The sequence below is a fragment of the Desmodus rotundus genome, chromosome 12 (assembly GCF_022682495.2).
Source record: "Desmodus rotundus isolate HL8 chromosome 12, HLdesRot8A.1, whole genome shotgun sequence".
Lineage (NCBI taxonomy): Eukaryota > Metazoa > Chordata > Mammalia > Chiroptera > Phyllostomidae > Desmodus > Desmodus rotundus.
Genome location: NC_071398.1, coordinates 50164020 through 50189980, shown reverse-complemented (window position 1 = coordinate 50189980; position 25961 = coordinate 50164020). Strand labels below are relative to the sequence as shown.

General features: G+C 46.1%; 1 protein-coding gene across 1 annotated transcript; it reads right to left on the bottom strand.

Annotated features, from left to right (window-relative positions):
• Positions 1–199: 199 nt before the first annotated feature.
• On the bottom strand, positions 200–18475 carry ZNF667 (zinc finger protein 667). Its single transcript, XM_071219971.1, is given in 9 exon segments — positions 200–1539; positions 1542–1844; positions 1847–1954; positions 1957–2487; positions 2490–2918; positions 9828–9953; positions 10226–10373; positions 15317–15497; positions 18293–18475. Coding segments are annotated over 6 exon segments (1599 nt in total). The 5' UTR covers positions 9889–9953; positions 10226–10373; positions 15317–15497; positions 18293–18475; the 3' UTR covers positions 200–1372.
• Positions 18476–25961: the final 7486 nt, after the last annotated feature.

Genomic DNA, 25961 nt, shown 5'->3' with positions numbered 1-25961 from the left:
GTACACAGAAGCACCCAACTGTATATAACCCACTTGCAAAAAAAGAATTCTGATTTCATTTCTTACGTATTTTGCACAAGCTAGATAGAGACTGAACACTATTATGGTGAACAGCTCACAGGTGAAGAGCCTGGTACACAAATCCAGGGGCTTTCCCATAGATTCACCATTTGGGCTGCTATAACAAAGTATCACAAACTGGGGGCTTAAACAACAGACATTTATTTCTCATGGCTCTGTAGGCTGAGAGGCAGAGATCCGGGTGCTAGCACTGTTGGGTACTGGGGAAGGTTAGCTTCCTGGCTCATAGAGAGCTGTCTTCTTCCCAGCTTATAGACAGCTCTGTTCTGACCTGGCAGAGAGAGAAAGTGAATCTCTCCGGTGTCCCTTCTCTTAAAGACACAAATCCCATCATGACGGCTGCACCCTCATAATCTCATCTAACCCCAGCTACTCCTCAAAGCTCCATTTCCAAATACCATCACTTTGGGGGGAAGGACTTCAACATATGAATTCGGGGGAGACACTTTCAGTCCACGAGACCCCATTCTCCACCAATTAGTTATTGCATGCCAGTGTTCTCACTTGAGAACACTGTTGAGAACACTTGAGAACTCAAGTTCATGTTGTTTCACTTGAAAATACCAATGCTCATATAAATATAGACAAATTTACTTTCAAATAAAACAAATAATTTCTGCTCTGCCATTTCTCAGTCTTCAGTATACCCTGTTCCCATCTTATTCCCACTCCCCTCCCCCATTAGCCTGTCAGGCTTGTTAGATTTTTCACATCACAACTTCCTGTCTATGGAGATAGAATTGTGATGTCTCCTTGCTCCACACAATTGTGTCATCTTTATCCATTCAAGGATTCACTCTTCTTTATTATCATCCACAAATTTCTGTCAGTTGAAAGTGACATCCTGGTTTTCCAGGAAGTCCCTTATATGTGATAGTTCTAGTTCTAAGGGACAAACCCAAACTCTTTCTTCACGTGACGTTAAATCAGGTTCAAAGCCCCACCCACAAAGATGGACTTTACAGTTCTACTTTGTTGTATATGGCCAACAAAATAGCTTTAAAATTACATTGGAAAAAAATAATCAGTGATTCTTATCAAATGAAGAATGGTCTTTACAAAAAATGAAGGATCCGATCATCTGAGCTTGATTAAGGCCTATGGTTAGCTCACTGCCTCAGTTAATATTAAATTCTCAGGTCAAAGTCACCAAGGATTTTTGCTGTTGGCTTTCAAAGTGGGATGCATCATCAAATGGTCCCATTTTTGCAAAATTTATGTTAGAGACAAACACCTTTTCCCCATGCCTCTGTCTCTGCTACTTTGAGCCTCAGTCTTTGCTTTTGTAACATTAGTCTTTTTGTTCTGAATGTGTATTCTGATGTCGAATCAGGGATGAGCTCCGACTATATGCCTTCCCACATTTGCTGCATGCATAGGGTATCTCTGAAGAATGACTTCCCTGATGCCTGATAAGGTCTGAACCACTGCTGAAGACCTTCCCACACTCGTTACATAGGGTTTCTCTCCAGTGTGACTTCTTTCATGTAGAATAAGGGACGCGCATTGACTAACAGCCTTCCTACATGTTTTGCATGTGTATGGTTTCTCTCCAGTGTGAATGCTTTCATGTTGGGTGAGGTGTGCACTCTGGCTGAAGGCCTTTCCACACTGATCACATTCATACAGTCTGTCTTCAGTATGAATTCTCTTATGTCGAGTAAGAGATATTCGATGGCTGAAGACTTTCCCACATTCCTCACATTGGTAGGGTTTTTCTCCAGTATAAGTTCTCTGATGTTCAGTAAGAAGTGATCGGCGGTCACTTTACTACATTTATTGCGTTGGAAAGGTTTCTCTTCAGAATGAATGTTCTGATGAATTTTAAGGTTAGCAGTTTCAGAAAGCATCTTCCCACATTCCTGACATTCAGTTTCTTTTTCCTTGTATGAACTTTCTGGTGTTGCATAAGGGATGAGTGCCGATTACAGACCTTCTCACATTTGTTGCATCTGTACAGTTTCTCTCCATTATGAATTTTTAGATGTAGAATAAGTGTTGAAAGCCACCTGAAGACCTTCTGACATTTATCACGTATGTAGGGTTTTTCTGCAGCATGAATTCTCTGATGAAGCATAATGGATGAAATCCTATTAAAGGATTTTCTACATTTATACAGATTCTCTAAAAGGTGACTTCCCTGCTGATTTAAGGCCTTCTTACTCTCATGGGTTTTCTCTCCATTGTGAATTCTTTTATGTACAAGGACTGACCTCTTACTGAAGCCTCCTGCACGTTTACTGCATTCACATATTTTCTTTCCATTGTGAGTTTTCCTATGAAGTAAAAGGGATGACCTTTGAATGACGGCTTTCCCACACTTTCTGCACCTGGGGGTATTCTCCACAAGGCGGATTTTCTGATGTAGACTGAGGGACGGGCACTGACTCAAGGCCTCCCCATAGCCAATGTTTACTTTCTGTCATGCATTTTCTCATGGAGAATCAGGGTCATTCTTTGAATGAAGCTTTCCCCACATTTACCATATTCAAGGCTTTTCTTTCCACTGTGAATTCTCTGATGAAGGATGAGGGCTGGGACTCGTCTGAAGGCTTTTCTACAATTACTACATTCATAAGGCTTCTCTTCAGTATGAGAATTCTGATGCAGTTTAAAAGATAAGCTTTGAATAAAGATTTTCCCACAGTCATTATATTTTAAAGATTTCTTCCCTGGATATACTTCCTTGGGTTTTATTAGGACTGAATTTTTCTTGCAGCCTCTCTTTCCTGGGGGGCCTTTTGGTGCTGCAGAAACTGGTTTCTGATAGATGCGTTGCTTAGGTTTGTTGCAATGATTTGGACGTAACTTCTTGGTCTCACATTTAGACCCCAAGTCTGAAAGATACCAACAAATTAAATATTTGTTTTCTTATTTTTTAAAAAATTGTCATGTAAGAAGCTAAGTTGAACTGACATAGAAAATTTCCTAGAATATTAAACAAAGAATTAGTTTGTCAAATGTTACTGCAAGAATGGTCCCATTTTATACATTGAAAATATCTGCAAGCTGTGCCTCTAAATAGAGAGCATCCTTTCTGGGAAAGGATTGTAGTAATATTTTCCTTCATTTTGATTTTTGTCATAGTTTTTGAAGTGTACATGTTCCTTTTGAATATAAAGATTAATAGTAATTTAAGATGACTAAAGTAGCTTTCTGAAATGCTAAAAGAGTAATGAAAATTGGAAAGTATTAGAAGAGAAATTTAAAACTACTTGAAGCCTTTTGATATTTTGCCTGAATTAATGTTAAGAAAAAATAATACTGTGAAAATGAACTTCTTTAGGCTGATTAAATTTGAGGCGGGGTGGGCTTTTTAACTAAATTCCTATTTTTGCAAGAGCCATTTGCAACTCTCTTTTGAAGAGAGAAACCACTAACCTCAAATTCTTTAGTCTGTGAAAATATACTTCAAAAGTGAAAGAGGGAAAAAGACTTTCTCAGACAAATATTGAGGGAATTTGTTGCCAGTAGACTGCCTTGCAGGAAATGTTAAAAAGAGGTCCCCTTAGAGAGAAGGAAAATAGTAGAGATCAGAAACTGAGATGTACAGAGACAGAGGAAGAACACCGAAGAAGGAATAGTGAAGGCAAAAAACCCTCTTATTTTTCTTATTCTTAATTGATCTAACAGAGAACAATATGTTCAAAACAATAATACAACAATGTATTCAATTATGTGTGTTTATGCATTTACTTAAATGAAGTGAATGACAACAATGATACTGGGAATGAGAGGAAGCAATTAGCTTTATTTTATTGTTATTAAGTACTCATGATAACCATGAAGTGGTACAGTGTTACTTGAAAGTGGACATGGGTTAGTTGTAAAAGTGTGTTGCAAACTCAAGGACATCCACTAAAAAAAAGTTACGACAACAACAACAGGCATAACTGAAACACTAAGAAAGACAAAAAGTAGAATCATGTAAAATGGGAAAAAAAATTTTTTTTAAAGAAAAAAATAAAATCACAAAAGGCAGAAAAGGAATGGATGGCAAAAGGAGAACCAAGAATAAAGACAACAAAGAGAGAATAGTAACAAATACAGTTACTACACATTCATTTCTGATATTATATATCAACTATATCAATAATCACCATGAATATAAATGGTCTCAATGTACCAATTAAAAGAGACTGTCAGTGTGGATCAAAAACAGGAACCAGCCCTGGCTAGTGTGGTTCAGTGGATTGAGTGATAACCTGTGAAACAAAGGTTCGCTGGTTTGATTCCCAGTCAGGGCACATGCCTGGGTTGCAGGCCAGGTCTCCAGTAGTGGCAACCACACAAGGATGTTTCTCTCCCTCTCTTTCTCCTTCCCTCTCCCTCTCTAAAAATAAATAATAAAATCTTAACCCCCAAAACCAGGAACCAACTGCATGTTGTATATAAGAAACCCACTTTAGATATAAAGTATATGAGATTAATAGTAAATGGATGGAGAAAAATATACCATGCTAATACTAATCAAAACAATAGCCAAGTGCTGGAAGCAACCTTAAGTGCCCATCAGTAAATGAATGGATCAAAAAACTATGGTACATTTACACTATGGAATATCACACAACAGAAAGAAAGAAGGAGCTCCTACCCTTTGCAACAGCATGGATGGAACTGGAGAGCATTATGCTAAGTGAAATAAGCCAGGTGGTGAAAGACAAATACCATATGATCTCACCTATAAGTGGAACCTAATCAGCAAAATAAACAAGAAAGAAAAATATAACCAGAAACATTGAAATTAAGAACAAACTGACAGTAACTAGAGGGGAGGTGGGAGAGGATGATGGGGCAAAAGGGGGAAGGGTTTTCAGGAACATCTATAAACCACACAAGGAGAAAACCAAAGGGGGGTAGGATCAAGGGTGAGAAGTGAGGATGGCTGGGGTGGGGGGAGTAGTATATGGTAATAAATATACAGCCATCCCTCTATATCCCTGGGTTTTGCATCCATGGATTCAACCAGCTGCAGATCAAAGACAGTATTTTTGATCTGTGGTTGGAACTTGCAGATGTGCAGGGTTGACTTAAGTTACATGCAAATTTTCAACTCTGCAGGGAGTCGATGCCCCTAACTCCTATGTTGTTCAAGGTTAACTATATTAGCAAAATGAATTCAACAGCACATGAAAAGGATCATATACACAAGCAAGTGGAATTTATACCTGGACTGCAAGGATAGTTCATTATGGGAAATCAATCTATGTAATACAACATATTAACAAAATGAAAGACAAAAACCACATGATCATCCCAACTGATGCAGAAAAAAAGCTTCTCACAAAATTCAACAATCATTCATAATGAAGTCACTCAACAAACTAGGACTACAATAAAACTATCTCAATATAATAAAAACCATAGTTAAAAAGCCCACAGCAAATGTAGCAGTAAATGAGGAAAAGACTGAAGCCTTTCCTTCAAGATCAGGAACAAGGCAAGGATGCCCATTTTCACCACTACTATTCAACACAGCACTGGAGGTTCTAGCCAGAGCAATTAGACAAGAAAAAGAAATACATTATAAAAAATAAAATTCTCCACATTCACAGATAACATGAGGTTAAAGATTCCACACACAAAAAACTGTTAGAACCAATAAATAAATTCAGCAAAGTGGTAGGATTTAAAATCAACACTCCAAGGTCAGTTACATTTCTATACATTAACAATGATCACTACAGAAAGGAAACTGAGAAAACAGCCCCATTTACTATAAAATCTGAAACAGAAGTAAGTTTAACCAAAGAGGTGAAAACTTATAAACTGAAAAGTACAAAAGATTGCTAAAAGTAACCAAAGAAGATATAGCTAAAGAAAAAGATACTATATGCTTGTGGACTGGAAGACTTAATATTATAAAAGTGACCAAATGATTGAAATGATCTACAGATTCAATGCAATCCCTGTCAAAATCCCAATGACATTTTTTGAAGAAAATAGATAAAAAGCCCTAAAATTCATATGGAATCTCAAGGGACCCTGAATAGCCAAAACAGTCAAGAAGACTGTTGGAGAAGAATAAAGTTGGAGGCCTCCTGATTTCAGAACATACTACAAAGCAACAGTAATTAAGATGGTGTGGCAGCAGCATAAAGACAGACATATAGACCAATAGGAATAGAGAGCCCAGAAACAAACCCTTGCAAATCTGGTCAAATGATTTTCAGAAAGAGTGCCAAGACTGCACAATGGGAAAGGGCAGTATCTTCCACAAATGTTGCTAGAAAACAAGATACCTACATGCACAAGGATGAAATAGAACCCTTACTTTCTACCAAATACAAAAGTTAGCTCCAAACGTATTGAAGACCTACACATAGGATCTAAAATTATTAAACACTTAGAAGAAAATACAGGGGAGAAGCTCCAGGGTTTTGGATTTGGTACTGATTTTTTAGATATGACACCAAAAGCACAGGGAACAAAATAAAAAATAGACAAATAGGACTAGATCAGACTTAACTTCTGCATGTGAGAGGAAGCAATGAACAGTGAAAAGGCAACCTGTGGAATGGGAGGAAATAATTGCAAATCTGATAAGGGGTAAATATGCAGACTATATATGGAAATTCTACAACTCAACAACAAAAGACAACCCTACTGAAAATGGGCAAAGGACTTTAACAGACACTTCTCCAAAGAAGGTAGACAAATGGCCAATCAGCACATGAAAAGACACTCAACATCACTAATCACTAGAGAAACGCAAATCAAACCCACAATATCACCTCACACCCATAAGGATGGCCACCTTAAACAAAACAAAACAAAATCAACATCAGAAAATAACTGTTGGCTAGATGAGAAGTCCAAACTCTTGTGCACCATTGGTGGAAGTGAAAAATGGTGCAGCCATAGTCGAAAACAGTGTGGAGGTTTCTCAGAAAATTAAACTAGAACTACCATTTGATCCAGTGATCCCACTTCTGGGTACATATCCAAAGGAATTGAAATCAGGATCTCAAAGTGATATGTGCACACACATGTTCACTGCAACATTATTCACAACAGCCAAGACGTGGAAACATTGACAGATGAATGGATTTAAAAACTGTGGTACAGTCATCCCTCAGTATCCTCGGGGGATTGATTCCAGGTCCCCCATGGACTCTAAAATCCATGGATGTTCAAGTATATAAAACGACAGTATTCGCTACATAACCTACACAATCCTCCTGTAAACTTTAAATTATCTCTAGATTATGTATTATACCTAAAACACAAATGCTGTAAATAGTTATTATACTGTACTGTTCAGAGAATAGTGACAAGGAAAGAAGTCTACGCTGTTTAGTACAGATGCAACCACTGTTCAATGCAACATATTTTCCAAACATTTTCAATCCACATTTTCATGATTAAAACCACAAATGAGGAACAGGATACGGAGGGCCGGCTGAATATGCATACAATAGAATATTACATAGCCTTTAAAAAGAAGGAAATCCTGTCACATGCTATGCCGTGCATGAACCTCAAGGACATTAAGCTCAGTAAAAGCAGCCAGTAAGAAAAGGTCTAATACTGTATGTTTCTATTTACAGGAAGTATCCCCAGTTGTCAGAATCACAGAAACAGCAGAATGCTGGTAACCAAGACTTCCAGTGTTGCAAGGTGGACAAGTTCTAGAGACCTGCTGCACGAAACGTGAATACGTAACTGTACATTTAAAAATGGTTAGGATCATATACTTAATGTTACGCTCCCCCCCCCAATTAAAAAACCTCACAGAAGTGTAAAAAAAGAAAAAAAAAAAACCACACAACTTGACCAACCAAAGAAGAATCTGTTAGAAAAGGGAATGAGTTCTTACAAAGTAGTGAAAATGAACAGTTATGGAAAAGATTTTTGATTTTTTTTTGAGGAATGAAGAAAATGCATATTGGGACATTATCATTAGAGGTGCTATCATTTAAGTGGTCGGAACGCACTTTCTCTGGGGTAAATATGGAAGCCGAGGCAGGGAAAGTGGCGGATAGGGATGAGGGTGTTAAGATCTCAGCTCCTGAGACTAGAACCTGGGGTTCACACCCAGCTCTGCTGCCACCTCCTAGCTGGGCAACCTCAGGCAAGTCACTAACGCTCTCTGGTCCGCAGTTTCCTTGTCTACAGAATAGGAGTAATAGTTCCTGCCTTACAGCATTGTTGGGAGAAACCTGTGTTCACAGGGGTGGCTGATACCCAGTAAAGGCTTATAAAATGTTAGTCATTCTCCCATGGGGTGGGGATGGATCACACTGCAGAGACTTAACTTTCTGCCCAGGAGGTGGGGAAGCGGCTCTCAGGTATTACCTCACAGGGTGGCCTCCTCCCAATGGCGTGTGCTCTTACACAGGACTTCTAAGCCCTGGCTCTGTCACTCACCCAGGCCCCTGCGTCTCCTTGCTGGCTCCCCAACCCAGGGCGCTTTCCTCTTCTCCAACAAGGTGATCATGTTTGGCCTCTGATAAGAAAGTCCTACACATGGGAATTGACTATGATATGGGTGCCACGACATCGGAACCGAGCCTTGTGTAACAGCCGGGTTGGAGACTCATCAGCACAAAAGGAGCTTAGAGGACTAGAAGGGCAGTCAGAGAATGAAGTGAGTGAAAATCCAGGTACGGGCAGAAGAGTTTTTCCTTCCTAATTCTACAAAGCCAGCTGTTTTCCTGAAAAGCAGGAGCAGAAATTCCTGAGGCTGGTCAATGAGCTGCTGCCTTTCAGTTCCCGACCCCCCTTCTCTGAGCTGTTTTTGACACAGCAACCCATACCTCTCCTTCACCAGCCATGCCCTGGGAGCGTCTACCGGTAGGGACTCTGGTGCTTTCAACTCCTGCTTTCCTCTTTCCCATCCACCCCCAGAAACAGTCTCATCTTGCCCTGTCAGGAGTACAACCCAATCCTCCTACACAAGGTTGTGTCCCTGAGTCCTGAAAGCCCTAGACTCGCCCCTCACCCTGGGAGGGTGGCTGCGTCCTGCCTTACCACCTCTGCATCACCCTAGGGTCCACTAATCACCTTTTACCAGTACCTGTTGATTCCTGATATTAAATTCTCTGTCTTAACACAAGTGAGGTGTCCTCAAAACATTACATATACAGCTACTATATGACCAGCAAGGAATTCCACTCGTAGCTACATACCCAAATGAAAATATGCATCCATACAAGAACTCATACACAGATGTTCACAGCAGCAGAGCTGTGGAGTGGGAACAGCCTGAATGCTCATCAACTGATGCGTGGAGAAACAAATGCGGTCCATCCACACAGTGGAATGTTACTCGGCCATAAAAAGTAATGAGGCACCGACACCCAGTACATGTGGATGAACCTCGAAAACATGGTGGTCAGTGACAGAAGCCAGATGCACAGGCCACATACTGTGAGACTCCATCTCAATGAAGGGCTAAGAACAGGCAAGTCCATAGAGACAGAGAGTGGAGGAGTATCTGCCTCATCTGGGGGGACTAGGGGGCAGGGGAAAATGAAGAGTGATGCGAATGGGCATGGGGTTTCTTTGGAGGGGGTGGCAGAATGTTCTAAAATGACTGTGCTGATGGACACCCACTCTGCCAATACAATCTAAACCACTGAGTTGGACACTTGACGTGGGTGAATTGTACCATGTGTGAATTATATCTCAATAAAGCTGTTAAAAAGAAAACAAACCCAGACTGGAACAGCTTCTGTTTTCTGGGCCAGACTGGCTGGTCCCCGTCCCTCAAAGGGCAGCTGTGGATTGTGGGGGAGCCTCACCGAGAGAGACCAGGTGCTGGTAGTTCTCCAGCATGACGTCTTCGTACAGATCCTTCTGCATGGGGCCAGCCTGCCGCACTCTTCCAGGGAGAAGTAGATGGCCAAGTCCCCAAACGTCACTGGTGCCTGAAATGGAAAACCCCTGTCCTGTCACGGTGGGCTCATGTTCCCACATGCCTGCCTGCAGCAGACAGAGGACTTGTCCCACACACAGGAGAGACAGTGGCCAGGGAGTTATTCAGGACACATCTGGGGGTGCTAAGGCCAGAAGGGGCAGGTATATTAACATCAGTGAAACAGTGCAGCATGATATTTAAGACTGTGTTGCATAAAAAGCGTATCATGTAGAAACAAAGCAACATTAGGAGCTTAGCTCTGGAGAACAACACAGAACCCACCTGTGCCTCAGCAGGTCCCACGTGGGCAGGCATCTCCATCTCGGGAAATCGGGGGCGGTCACCTTTCCTCTGGGGAGGGCATTTCTCCCAATGATGTTGGCAGAGACCCTTGAGGTGCTGAACCAACAGGGGAGTGGTCACATGCACACTGAGAAAAAAGGAGAGCAGGCCCTTCTCAGCTCCCACCCTCTGTGGTGATGGAAGGAACCTGGGGACCGAGTCTTCGTTGGGTCTCCATTGGGCAGGAAGTGTCCCTGGAGGAAAAGCAAATGGTCCACAGCTCACAAGACAGAACTTTCCCAAAGGAAGAGGAAGGGCTGCTGACCTTGGCCTTTCCTCCTGCAGCAGGCATCCTTTTTTCCCCTCCAAGAGTCCTCCCCCGGGGAGTGGCAGCAAGCTGGGAAGGTGGGGCTGCGGGAGAACAGAAGTCAGGAGGTTCACTGGCCTTCTGGGCGGCCTTGGAGTCTCTTCAAGAACCGCAGGCCCGCCACCAGCCCGTGTGACAAGTATGCCCTGGAAACAAGGCTCGTGCAACTGAGAAACGGAGTGTTTGATTTCATGTTATTCCTGTGAATTTATTATTAAAATATAATATGACAATTACCAAATTAAAATTTATTTTTACTAAAATTGAAAATGGATTCTCAAGTCAGCTACTGTAAAACTTGAAGGTATGTTCAGAACAACTGGGGTGTGTGAATCTACTCCCATGACAAACTTTATGAAATGTAAATACAGAACAAATATCTGCAGTAAACACGACACATCTGGACGGAGGGGCGCTGTGTATAAGACACACACCGGCTTTGAAGACGCGTACGAGAAAAAGCACGTAACTGTGTCACTGGTAACTGTTTAGACTGATTTCAAGCTGGAACAGTACATCTGAAACATTATAGAGTTAAATAATAAAATGCATTATTAAATTAACTTTAATGATTAATTTGGTTTTGTCTTTTACTCGTCTCCATGTGGCTCCTGGAAATTTTAAATTGCCTTGCACTGGTGGCAGGGGACAGCGCTACCTGCCCTGTGGAGGCTACACCATTCTGCTGCTCCAGTTTGATCACAGCACCCGCTGCTCCGTCTATGTGTGTGGTCACACGGGTCCCCACCAGGGCGGGCTCCACCAGGCAGGCGCCTGACTCCTGCTCACTGCCCCCCTCCCTGGCTGACAGCGCCAGCACAGAGCGGTGCTCAGGGAATCTGTGTGGACTGACTCAGGGACCGGCCCCACAGATGGTCAGTGGCAGGGTCAACTGCTCCATGCAGAGAACGCATCACAGAGCACTTCTGCCCACAGTCACCCCAAGCCCTAAGAACTTGTCTTCTGCAGAAGGGCCGGTCTGTAAAAGGCAAATGTGAGGTATGAGTTTTACTCTTCACCCCCATTGAAAAATCTGAAATCTAGAGAAAATAATAGTGCAATGAACACCTGATTACTCTTCACCCAATATTCACATTTTCTTTACTTAAAAAAAATTGAAAAAAGAAAACAAGCTAAAAAACAAAAAAAATAAAGTAAAAAAAAAATCACTTTAAAGTAAGTTGTGGCCAAGACAGTATGCCCCTAAATGCTTCAGCCTGCATGTCCGAACAGCGCCATCATCACACCCCGCACCAACAACAGTGGACACGTTGTAGAAAGCTCTGAGACTGTTCTATGAGGTACAGTCAGAGGCAGTCTGGGAAATGGAATTACAGGGGTTTCCCTCTATTAATGTTTGAGTTCTTTTCTCCCTTGAGAGTTGGGGGAAGGGACAAGGAATCAAACCAAGACCATATTAAGTTCCGAGTTAGATAATGGGTCTGTCCCGATTTGAAATGTGAATCACGAGATGGCCTTGTACTGTTCAAGGGAAGCCAGGCTTGCTACATGTCTCTCTTTATAAAGAGGACAGCAGGGGTAAGTAAGAGTAATAACTAAGAGGTTAGCTGTTAATAAGACAAATAAACTGGAGTGCTTACATGGGCCCGGTGCCTCTCCACACAGATCACTGTTTAATTCTTGCTCTGACCCTGGGTCAGGCACTGCTCCCAATGCCATTTCCACATGAGGAGAGAGATGCACAGGGTAGAAATCACGAGCCCAGTGCCACAGCACAGGGCGATGGCAGAGCCAGGATCCAAGCCCAGGTATTGGCTCCCGGACTCCTGGCTAACCATCCGGGTTTGCGGGGAGAGCAGGCAGCCTGGTGGTGGTTAAACACATCGCTCTGGAGTTGCACCACTGGGTTCAACCATGACTTTCATTAACCGTGTGACCTTGGGCAAGTTACTTAACCTCTCAGTGCCACGTTTCCTCCTGTTATGTAAGGACCACACAGGACTACTTCCAGAGTTGTTGAGGATGAGGTTGAGTCAGTATGTGATGTTTGGCCTTATTTTGCCTCTCACGTGCTATGAATTCGGGTCCTCAAGGCCCTTCCCCCACCTCAGTTCCTTCCACCCTTGTTCCAATCGCACTTTCTCTGTGAGGCTCACCTTAGCCATTCCACTTAATACTGCAACCTGCCGCTGACCCGCCTGCCCACCCGTCCCGGGCTCCCTCACCCAGCTCTCACCGCTGTCTAATGTGCTATGTGTGAGATAATAGGAAAAAATACACTGGTCTCTGCCCCTGGGTCCTGGCCCAGGGCTCCTCAGACCCTTGTAAATTCCTAAGCGACAGGAACATCTTCTGTTGTAAAGAGAAGACTCCTGAACAGGGGCTGGTCAGCAAAGACCAAACCATGGTTAGAAACCTGGAATTTTCACCTAGTTCTCCCAACCCCCACTGCTCCAGAGAGGGGACGGGGCTGGAAATGGAGCTAACGGTTGATCATGGCTACATGAGGAAGCCTTCATAAAAATCCCAGAAGGATGGGGGTTCAGAGAGCTTCTGTGTTGGTGCACACATCCACGTACCAGAAGGGTGAAGCATCCGAACTCCATGGGGACAGGGGCTCCTGTGCTCGGGACCCTCTCAGACCTCACCCCGCATACCTCTTCATCTGACCGTTCACCTGTGTCCTTTATGACATCCTTTAATAATTAAACTGTGAATGTGTTTCCCTGAGTTCTGTGAGCCGCTCCAGCAAACTAATCCAACCTGAGTGGGGGTCCTGGGAACCTCTGATTTGCAGCCAAATTGGACAGAAGTTGTGGGTCACCTGGGGACCCACTACTTGCAACTGGCGTCTTGTAGGACTGACCCCTAATCTGTGGGATCTGACGTTGTCTCCAGGTAGATAGAATTGAGTTAAATTGTAGGACATCCAGCGGGGGTCACAGAATTGCTTGGTGTGGAGAAAACCCCCACACATGTGGTGTGAGAACTGCCATGAGTGGTAGTATTTGAGGGAAAAGGAAAAATGGGAAAAACAGAACTTTTCCCAAAACACTGTGTAATGTGCTTCCTTACTGTGACTGCTCCACCTTGTGGTCTGTCTCCACCAGCTTGCATGCAAACCTGCTGAGGAGAGGCCCCCTGTGCACCCCCAGTGCCCTGGCCTGCACATGGAGGGACTGGCTAACAGCTGCCCTGAGAGACTGAATGACCCAAGAGTAAATACCTTCTCTATCAGCAGTTCTTCAAGGAGCCGTCCCAGCCCCCCGACCTGCACTGGGTGCCACTTCATCACATGGGAACGGATTGTGTTGTGAGTCCACTTTCTGTTCTCTACTGGACACTGTGAGCTAACCAACATTCCTGTTTGTGGCTGTGTGACCTTGGGCGAGTTACTGAACCTTCCTGAGCCTTTAGCTTGATGCCCTCACCTACAAAGGGAAGATGATGGCCACTGCTACAAAGGGAAGGTGAGCAGCCGAGGCAGTGCCATGGCGACGGCCCGGGGAGGTGAGGCTGCAGGCCACCAGTGCAGTGGGCCAGTGCTATAGACTGCATCTGCTCGTCTCTGTGGACGTGCTGTGGTGTGTGTGCTGCACGTGGCCAACCCCACCTCCTGGGTTCACGGTCAGTGCCAGGGTGAGAGCTGTACTACGCACTCTATGTGCATCACATGATCTCCTTTCATCTTCAGAGTGAGCCAGACACAATGGCTTCATGTCTTCCAGCAAACATGAGGGTGAGAGGGAAGACGGCCCACCTGCTGTCACGGAGCTTTAAGTGATGGGGTCAGGGCTGGAGTCCCTGACCACATGCAACTCGGTCTGCCCTTCTGGTGTGGGACAGGGGTCTACTCAGGACAACCCCCCCACTCCATCCTCTCTGGTGGGTTTGGGATGTGGCAGTGCAGCACCGCAGTCCGGAGGTGTTTCCCTGTTGCAACAGACGGGCCACAGGACGTGGGGAGACTTGCAGCATGCCAGGTTTGGGTTGGGAGTTGTGCTCAGTGACAGACCCAGTGGCCTGGCATTCGGTTCTCTGACTGCGCTAAGCAAGGCTTCCTCATGCAGAATGGGGACACAGAGGGGTTGCCCCAAAACCCTGGATGCCCGAATTCTTTCTGGATAAGCCTCCAGGGCAGGGGGGTGCCAGGTGATCTGTAGTGTCTTCCAATTTCCATGGAATAAATAAACCAGGAGTCCCCAACCCCCCGGGGACCATGGACCAGTACCAGGCCATGGCTAGTTAAGAACTAGGCTGCACAGTGAATTACAGTTGAATCCCTCCTTGAATCATAGCTTGAGCTCTGCCTCCACCCCCAGCATCCCCATGTCTGTGGAAAAACTGTCTTCCACAAAAGTGGTCCCTGGTGCCAGAAAGGTTGGGGACTGCTGGTGTAAACAGTCCCACAAGGGTCGACTGGAAGCTACCACACTGATGTTCCTCAGCGTGGAGCTGGAGCGAGGTGTGCAGCAGGCTTGCGTGGCTGGGTCAAGCCAGCCCCAGCCCCAGGGCCTCTGACTATGGAGCTCTGCTCTTTGCCTGGGAGTTCTCACACTTTTGACCACTATCTCCCAACAGCAGAGGAGGCTGAATGCCTAGCTCTGTGGTCTGGGACACACCCAAAGCAGCTGCCTCACAACAGAAAACTCTTCTGCTGGTTGTTTCTGTTTCATTTTGAAACAAGCATGTGACTTCAGCATCCTACATCGTGATACATCTGATTTGTGTTAATGTAAAAAGCCATGTTTTAAGTTACTTACCAGGTAGGTACATCATCCGGCTTTTCCCCTGTGATTCCTCAAGGAGAATGGATTGCTACAGGACGTGGCGTCGTGTCCACCCTGAGTCTCCTCATGGCTGCTTGTGCTCAGCCACGCACCCCAAGTTGGAGAAGCACAATCCTTGTCGACAAAATAATCTTCTCCAAGGAACTCAGCACCCCTGGAGAGGAAGGAACAACAGTGTGATATCAGTGGATTCTGGGTACAAAGCTTGCCTCTGTCCATTACCAGCCATGGGAGAGACTTATGGCCTCCGTTTGCTTGGCTGCACAATGGGGTAGAGGAAGCCTACCTCAGCCGTGGCTGTCAGGTATTTACACGAACTATCTCCAGCAACTGGCACTCAGTAAATTCTCGCTGTCCCCCTCCTTTTCGAGTCGCTAATCGCCAAGCCCCCAACACTGAGGAAGACTGACACCACTAAAGGGCTGTGGTTAGAGTTCTCGTAAGGTGCCGGCTTGAGAGAAGACGGCACCACCTCAAGGGAGGGCACTACCTCTAAGACTGAAGGTGCACAGACCCTTGACCCAGTAACCCCATTTCTGGCCTTTGTCCTCAAGCGCCCTCGTGCTGTGTGAGATGACAGGCTGTGGCAGGGTTTGTAAGAAGGGTGGGCACTTGGAGCCAGGTTGTCAGGATTCAGCTTCTAACTCTGCCACTGTATGACCTCATGCTAACTCTGGTCCTCTGTAGGACCTCGCACTCTCTGTGTCCCCCGGGCCTCACCATCCTCAACTGTAAAATGGGGCAAATAACAATGACTCCACAGGACTACTGTGACTGAATAAGTGAAATCATGCAACACACAGCATGCTAACCATTGTCAGTCATTGAGAGATTGGGAGCAACCTGCTGGCCGACCACTAGGAAACCGGCTAAGTGACCGTTACGTGCACATATGGGACACCCTGTGACATGAAAAAGATAAAGGTGGCACTACAGCAGTGGCTTTCCACTGGAGATTTTGCCCCCAGGGGACACTTGCAATGTTAGGGGACATTTTTGGTTGCAGTGGGGGGTGGCCCAGGGGGTGGTCTCTCTACTAAATGCAAGCTCCAGGTGAGGAGGAACCTCATCTGTCTTGTTGACCAGCCCAGCACGGGCGGGCACATGACTACTGAGTGAGTGAGTGCCTCTTAGAGCCCACTCATCTCAGGACACTGTCCCTTTATGACCCCTCCTCTCTAGCCACCCCCCCCCCACGTCTTGGGACTGCCCGTGGTGTGCCCTTGTCACAGTCTTGTACAGCAGTGATTCTTAACTGGGATGATTTTGCCGTCCGGGTGACACCTGGCAGTGTCTGGAGACATTTTTGCTTTCACAGTAGGGGAGAGCGTGTGCTGCTGGCATCTGGCGGGTGGAGGCCGGGGATAATGACAACCATCTTACAGTACATAGGAACCCCCTTCAATTATCTGGCTCAAAGTATCTACAGTGAGGAGGCTGAAAATTGGTCTAGACACAGCTGTCTCCAGTCCACGTTATGGGGACCACCCCCCTCCCCCACTGGCCCAGCCACATCCCAGCTCAGGTCTCCCCGCCCCCCCCCCCCCACAAGCTCCCTAGGGACATCTCCATTCAGGAAGACCCTCTGGTCCTGGCCTTCCCCCATCCCCCTCCCAGGATCTAGCCCTCCCAGGACACTGACCAGAATATTCGGAATCTAAGCTCAGACCTAGATTTTCATTCTTTTTATCTCTGTCTTGAAACCTTTACTCTGTGGCTCCACTTTTTGCTTTTCTTCTTGTGGCTTTTATTCTCTGGGTATCCTTGTGACTGTCCTTTATGCATTGCTTTCTTGTGTCGGTCTTGTTCCACTCAGTGCTCACCCCAAGCCTGGGACTGGTACCATCATTTCCACTTTGCGCATGAAGCCGAGGGCAGTGATCTAAGTGACCTGTCCCAGCTAGTGAGTGATGACACCGGAGTTTCAGAGCCCGCGGTTCGCTCTGCCCTCCCTTCAACTGCGCACAACCTGCTGCGGGATCCGTTACTGGGGCGCTGCTGCTCAAACAGGCGAGGTCAGACCCTGGGCTTTGAGGACGAGTGTCCAGTGTCAAATTCCGAGATAAAACTCCTGCAGCATCACCACTGCACCCCGACCTCTGCACAGGGTCAGAGAAAACCACCACCGGCACCACAACCACCCCCTACACAGGGGTAAGTAAGCGCAAGATCTCTGCCGGGTGTCTCACCTGTTACCCCGTTTAATTTTCCCATCACCCAGGCAGGTGCTGGGATCGTCCTACTTCTCCCAGGAGACACGCCTCGCACAACGGCACGCACGCAGCTTTCCCCGGGGCCCTTCGCGCCTGTGCAGCGCTCGGAATGCTCCCCACAGGGTCCCGCTTCCAGTTACGGGCAGATACACACATGGACAGCACAGCCACACACTCGCAACTGAAAAACCACCGACACTGGGTCGCACAGTCACCCAGTCAAAGCACCCCAGGCTGTGAGAGACGATGGGCACAGCCTGTGTCTGTCTGTCTCTCTCACACACACACACATACACACACACGCTCAGGGACACACTCGCATCCCCACTCCCAGCCCCACAGGTGCAGTCACTTCTCTCTCCCGTGTAAACAACACAGACCACAATGAGTGAGATGCAGGGTCCTGAGAGACGTCCCCGCCTCCCCCCGCGGCTGACTCCGACACACACACACACGCGGCCACCCACCCTCTTCTCACAGCACACGGACGCCATCGCATGCTTCACACAGTCACGGCTCTTCACCTCACACGCAGCCCACCACGCAAACACACACGACCGCACGGCAGCCACAGACGCACAGCCGGTTGCAGGCGGAAAGGCCCACGCGGCTTCACGACCCCACGCAGCCTCACGATCCCAGGCAACCTCGGGCGCAAGACCTTAAGCAGCCTCACGACCCGACGCGGCCTCACAACCTCACGCAGTCGCAAGAGCACAGACACACTCAAACTCACCTCCGTTCTCTCGGGTCGCTCCCCGGCTGCACCCACCTTGACAGCCGCGCAAGCACCCCGCGCTCCGGTGCCTGCGCACCCTGCCACCTCAATCGTGAGACCGCCCCAGGGCCTCCTCCTGAGCGCGAGGCCCCCACCCCAAACGAAGCCAAGCCACACGAGGGCGTCGACTCGCACCTCTCCCCGGACGTCCCACACCTACCAACATGAGGCCCCGCCCCTTTAGTACGAACCTCGAGCACGCAAGCAATCAGAACCGTCCAGGGGGGCGTCACTGCTGGCGCGCCGGCAGAGGCCCCGCCCCTGCGCCAACGCAAGTAGTACGCACGGCCCCTCGCGCAGGCCAGACAGCCGTCCGCCGGTGAAATCATGTAGACCTTCTCTGGCGCTCGGTAGCCTTCCTCGGTAGCGTCCAGGCGCTCCTCGTCCCACCGCCCCACCCCTGGGTCCTGGGGGCTCTGCAGAGCTTGGAGCATCCCGTAATAAGTCCTGCCAGAATGCTTCACTTCGCTGATGTCTACCTGGACATCAGTGTGCCAAAAAAGGGAAGCTGCCCTGGCCAGGTGGTTGTTAGTGGGAGCATGGTCCCCAACCTTTTGGTGCCGTGGTGCACCAAAAGGTTGAGAGTTCGATTCCCCGTCGGGGCAAGTGCCAGAGGCAACCGAGTGATGCCTCTCTTTCTTTCCTTCTCTCCTTTTCCCGCTGTCTCTAAAGTCAATATATCCTCGGGTAAGGATTTTTTTTTTTTTTTTTTTAAAGGGAGAATCCTCCTAACCTACCCCAATTGGCTAACCCCAACAACTTCCGGGTCTTCAAGCCATAAAACCCCCTAAGCCCTGCATTTGGGGTGCAGAACCTGGGATCCTATCTCGGTGTTCTCACCCTCTGCAGAGTCTCAAGAAGTCTGCCTTTCCTTTTATCACTGTCCCTGGTCTAAATTCTTTTATATAAGGAGGCAATCCCCCCAACTCATTGGTAACAATATCACCCTGAGTTTCCTTTCCATACAGCCCCTTTTTTGTCCACTTGAACGGCTCATGAAGCTTAAAATATTTCCTGTCTGACCCTTCAGAGCCCAGTTTCTGTGGTTACGCGTGTGTGTAAGACCACTGATTTAAAATATGTGTGTGTGTGTCAGTATCCTCTCTGGTGGCTTTTGCACATGTGCAGAGTTCAGTGTTGGCAACAGAAATCCTGTGGCTCAAGGAGCCCCAAATAACTGATTGATCCCGGTTGTGGTGTGTAGTATGTGTCTGTGTGTAGATAGTGAATGCATGTATGTGTTTGTGCAAGTGTGGCCTTGTATGTGTGTGGCCCCGTTTTTGTAGTTCTGTTCGCGAAATCACTGTGACCTGTGAGTAGAGACCAGTTTGTGTGTTTTTATAGGTGTGTGTACGTGTCATTCTGATTACACTGTCAGTGTGTGGATTTGTTCCCCCACCATCCAGCAGTTAGTTCTCCAGCTGGGTGTCCTACAACACAACTCAACTCCGACACCATCTGGCTGGCTATACTTTCAGGTCCCACGGCTAAGTCCTCAAGACTGCTCCCCAACCCCAAATGTACGTCCACATCATGGCCAGTCACAGTCAGGGTTGTCACCTGTGCATTTGACTGATTAGCTAAACCCAATGATTCCCCTCCTTAAGGTACAAGAAGCAACAGGTGAGAGAAAGAGAGAAAAGGGGGCTTTGGAGACAGGATAGGGGTGAGCCTGGGACGAGCTGCTGCTGCTGTGCAGTGGTCCCCCTGGTTGCAGGTCTTGTGGGGACCCTTAGAGTAGAGGAGATAAACAGCAGAGATACAAGGCATGGGCGCTGTGGATCCTTTGTCTTGAGGCTTTTCATCTTTGGTCAGCTGGAATCCTAGGGAAGGTCTCAGGGGAGGGTCTTAACAGACTATTCATTAGCTTTTCAGGTGTGTCTGTCAGTATGTTGATTCATCAAAATGTGTATAGATGGGTTAGGGGTTATTTTCTGGTTATATTTTCAGAAAACATCATCGAAGAGGGACTGGGACGGTCTGGAACGTGTAACCATTTGCTTCTAAGTGTCCCTGGTCAGGCAAGATAAAACCTTGTGATTCATTAGCTGATGTAAATTGCTGAAATTGTTTGGTTTTGTTTAATTATTTTTTTCCCTCAGTTTCTCTTATGTCCCTTGCCAAAGAGTTTCCTAGCTTCTCACTATCCTGCCTCACCTGGAGGTCTGGGGTGGCACTGAAAGTTTCCATCCGCAGTTCACGTGGTAGGCTTTCCAGCAAACAGCCCCCACCTGAGAGGCTCATCTTACTAATGTAACAAAAGACTCCTTCATCAGGTTCAATGCTTAGAAAACCCCAAGGGTTTGGAGAAGAGCAAGTACATATTTCTTCACACAACTCGAACATCACAGTATGTGTGTGGAGGGGGACGACTCAGGGGACTGATGTTGCCCTATGAGGGAGTGAGTTTTGGGGATTAGGTATCAAAAGTTAGTATTGCTGTCCCAACTCAGTAGCTGAGTCCCAACAGATGTAGCTGGGACGGGAGGCCTGTTTCTTCCCGGTGCCCAGTGATCTGGAAAGCACATCACACCACATTATTGGTCCCTTCAGAGGTCACGGTGCCGGGCTTAGCACTTGCGTGTGAGTCATCCATTGGGTGCTGGTGGCTGAGCAGTAGCCTAATTCCTCAGGAAATTTCCCTGTGGTTTTGCTGGGAACAGTTTTGCAGAAATGAGGGCGCCTACTATTCATCAACAGCCTCACCCACGGCAGTTGGTGAATAGGCACCGAAAGCCTCCAGCCCAGAAATATGCACACTCAATTCTAAGTTCTCATTCAATGTGGGATACCACAGATATGGAGAACACATGTGATTGGGGGTGGGCACCGAAGGACTGGTACTTGTGTGTGCCAAGTCTCATGCAGGCTGGAGCGCAGCTGGAAGTAGAAACAAAGCTAGGCCACATAGGGGCAGGGATTGAACTGGAATAAGCTTTGACATGAACTCAGGAACTGATGGCACAGAATTCTGGGCCTTGGCCTCTCTTTTGGGTTTGGCAAAGGCCAGGCTGAACTTCTTCCAAAAGAGAATGGACAGAGGGGAGACACCAAGAACATGGGGGCAGTTATTTATTTCTACCCCAATAAATCTCAGCACTACACCTCATCCTCCCATGTGTGGGTCTCCGGAAATGCTCTTCTTGTGACTCCGTGTACAAACTCCATTTCCACAAGCAACATTTTGATGCCAACCATCACTTCCTATGAATATTGACATCAACTCCTACAGGAACTCCCTTCCTGTCAGTCAGCCTGGGGACATATCAGTACTTCCTGCACCTGTCCAACCCTGTCAAGTCCCGCCTTTCACTTTATCCCCATGGATACCGCTTCTGGCTTCCCAGATTCAGATTTTTGTTGTAGAATCATTAATAGCCCTTGGCATGTACCTATATTATTCAGCTCTCCCTCAGTGCATGCATTAAATATTTTTAAATGACATAAATAAGAAAATCAGAGAAAGAACATGTGCCAACTGGAAGTTAATGAAGACCAGGATGTTTCTGTGATCGGCTCTGATAGAACGGGAACACTGAATAATGGAGGGGAGATAGACAGCTATGGAATAAAGCTGGAGAGCATAAGTTTTGGGTAGAAGAACCACCTGATGCTGCTCCTCATAGAATATTAATAGGAAATTCTCTTTTCCTTTCACCTGCAGCCAGCCACGAACGTGGTCAAACCGTGAGCCAAATGCCACTGCCAGAGAGGTGAGGGAAGAAGGGTACTAGTTCATGCTTGAGCTCTGTTGCCTAGGCAACTCTGCAAAGGTTAGCTATGCCTTAGGATCTGATAAGCAAGTGACTTAAGTGCTGGAAATGTTCTCTCTCATTTGCATGAGAAATAGAATTCCACATTAATGGCCTGCATGGCTGAGCAGTGGATGCTGTATAGGATACCATGTTTAAGATGAGTTCCACACCTACCAGTGATAACATAATTTTGAATTTTGAAGAGAGTTCAGTTAGCAAATGAAAAGGTTAGGCTTAAACTCCACCTAGTTTGAAGTCAGTGTCTTTGTTTTTTCCTCTGAGTAATAGGATGTAATTACCTGTACCAAACACGTTTTTCTTTCTTCACTGCCCACCCTAAATCTTTGGGACAGAACATCTGAGGAGAAATGTTTCCTCACCCAGGGCCACTCTATTCAGATGCTTGTAGCTGGGGGATCCTACGTAGCTGATCCTATCACTTGGATATAATTGATTTGTCTTGAACAGGGCATCATATGAATAAAGATCATTTGAATAGTTTTATAAATCCACCTTGCTTTGCTTTTGTATTTTTTTCCATTGGTGAAAGGCAAGTTACACATGAAAATGTAAATACTCAAATGTCCGAATTTTCAAAATTACCCTAGATATGTTTGTACCATTTTCCATCCCACCACCAACACTTGAGCATGTCTTGGTACCCAGAGTCTCCCCACCAAGGTGTGATTTCAATGTTCTGAAGGAGAGCTGTGGTGAGCAGAAGAATGACCCTCACCACGGTATTCATGGACTAATCCTAAATATCTCTATATTTTGTTTTTCATGGCAAAAGGGCATTTCAAGATGTGATTAAGGATCTTCAGATGGAGAGACTGTCATGGATTACCCAGGTGGAAACGATATGATCCCAGGGGTCATAAGAGGCAGGGGGGTGAGAGTCAGAGGAGGGGATGAGACAACGGCAGAGCCAGAAGAATGTGACAAAAGCCAAGGAGTGTGGACGCCTCTTGATGCTGGAAAGGCAGGAAGGGAATTCTCTCCCAGAGCCTCAAGAATGGAATGCAGCAACGCCCTCACATCAATTTATGTCCACAAAACATTATTTGGATTTCTGAGCTCTGGAGTGTAAGAAAAGTTTTGGTTGTTGTTTGCAGGCACTAAATTTGTGATAAGTTGTTACAGCGGTGACAGACAGGTAACACACTTCCCAGCGTGGTAGGTGAGATGTGAAATCTCAGTGTAGTTCACTTTCAGACTTCTTCTGTTGTTTGTATTGCGAGTGAATTAGGTGTGTGTGTGTGTGTGTGTCACCGAGAAAAATACTGTGGGAGCAAAGCACGTGGATGAGGATTCTGCATCGCAGGTGTCGTGACACTGACATTGTATTGTCGTGCTGTTGTACAAACCATGAGGTATTAAGACCTGAAGGTAAAAGTCAGAAACTATTTTATCTAAAACCTTATTTTGAGGTAAACTGACTATTTCCTTGCAGGAACCATACAAAATATTCTTCACGGGAATCTGGAGTGTTGGTGATTGTCATTGTCTTATTAAATGGTAACCAGAAACACGAACGTCTCTGGGATTTCTCGTGATGGCAGTAACCGGAAATAAAAAGGGAGGTATGAGAGTCAATGCATCCACTTTCCCTGCTTTAGGATTTTGGCCAATGGAGAAAAATCTGACTCCCATTAAAGTGGCTATAATTTTGTCTTCTCTAATTCATCGGTTTAACAAAATTTGTGGACAACGCAACTACGTGGAAGAATTTCCTTAGGCTCTATAGAAGGAGCAGTGAACCGCAGCTGCACCGTTCTGCCCGCAGTGACCCTAGGAGACGTGGCAGGGGAAATTTCTCCAAAGGTCTGCAGGGAAAGGGAGGTCACTGCATTTTGGTGCCGCCACATGAAAGTTTTGGCAATCAATCAGGAACTCTGTTTTGTTGAACTATGCCCGGTGGTTTCTTCTACTCAGTACTTTTCCAGAACGATCATGTTCTGGGCCTCTGTTTGTTTTTCTAGATATTTCTACCATGTAAGCATTTCCCAGATACTAATCAAATATTAATAAAGTGTTAATAAGTGTTAATAAAATTCAAAATGGTGGCAAGAAGAGACTCATTTTGCTGCTGTAAATGGTGCAGCCTCAGGAGATAAGTCAAATGTGAGGGTTTCTCAGAGGTTTACTCAAAAGGTGAAAAGTAGGTGCACAAAAAGGAGAAATTCTAATTTTCTCAGCTTCTAAGCTCTGCACAAGGTTTGCTTTTCTTGTGTACAGGTGAGAGTCTTGTAGACGTGGAGAAGACCCGACCTTTAGCTAGATTATTGATCCCAAGTGGTTGAGAACAGGTATATATCAAGGCCCATGGCAGTCAAAGCAGGGGAGGGTCAAAGTCGAGTGTAGTAAAGAGGAGCGAGGTAGACAGCAGATCTGTGTGAGTGCATGAGAGAGGGCCACTGCGTTTGAGCGCCCGGCAGTAAATACACTCCATGCGTGTGATTCCTTTGTGATAAAATACAGGCCCCTGAAATTGAGAAACATACAAACAAACAAAGAAACAAATGAACAACCAAGCCAAATATGTATCAGCTCTGTTAATCTACTAATTAATTCTCTTTGCTTAAACCCTTCCAACACTCCCAATAAAATAGTGTCTATTTCTAGGGTTGATGAAATGGTTGCCACTGACTTGTCTTCCTGTAACCAAAAACTACCAAACCAGGTGAACTCCATCAAGTAATACTTTTCAGGTACTAGACATGAGGCCGTAAGAGGCTGAGATTCACCAGAGAAGGAACTTAGCAGACTGAGCCCCGGACAGCCCGCTTTCTGCCTGTGGGTTATTCGTTAACCACAGTGGACATTACATGACCCAGGCAGAGCAGCCATGCTGACCTAAGGAGACAAAGTCAAGTCTGGGGCAGCCAATGTGACTGGAAGTGACGGAGTGGAACGCCAGAAGTGAGGGGGTGTGCAGAGATGGCCCAGGTATGTGCGGTCCTCTGGGAACCCACTGCTGAGGGCTGCTCTGTCATGCGCACACAAAGATGAGTGGATATTTATCCTTTAAGGATCCAGTATTTTTAATCTTTATCATATTCTGAGCATTCTGCCAGGTTGGTTTAAATGGTTATAAAAAAATATAAATAGTGGTAATCCCTGGCTGGTGTAGCTCAGTGGATTGAGCACAGACCTATAAACCAAAGGGTCGCTGGTTCAATTCCCAGTCAGGGCACATGCCTGGGTTGTGGGGCCAGATCCCCAGTGGGGTCATGTGAGAGGCAACCACACATTGATGTTTCTCTCCCTCTCTTTCTCCTTCCCTTCCCCTCTCTCTAAAAATAAATAAATAAAATCTTTATGGTGGTAGAGAGTATGGGGGGATAAATGGTCATGGAAAATAAATATAATAAAAATGAACTATTCAAAAAATTAGTAACTGTAAAATAAATGAATCTGACAGAAAACAAGCAAGCAAATGGAAATATGGCACAATATTACTATAACAGGAGACCACGTGACATCAGTATATTTTCATGATACTGCAGCTGCTACGTCACGTGAGATGTTTTGAGGGAGTTTCACACAAGGTGGATCACACTCCTGGTATCATGTGTCTTCAACTATTCCTCAGATGAGGAAAAATGCACAGTTCTAACCCAGGATCACTCAATACCACAGCCTTCCTTTCGAGCTCCTGAAATCATTCATCAGAAAGCTACGCATTTGCTGAATGGGAGAGACCAGCCTGATGTGGATGGCATCACTCTTGGAAACACCCAGGCAGGTTTCAAAAGTGCGGGCCACAAAAGTGCAGGCCAAACGCAATTTCCTCTGCAACACGGGCGCTGCTTTGCAGCTGAGGCGCTCTGCCCACAGTCTTGCCAACATGGACCAGAACAACCAGAGCA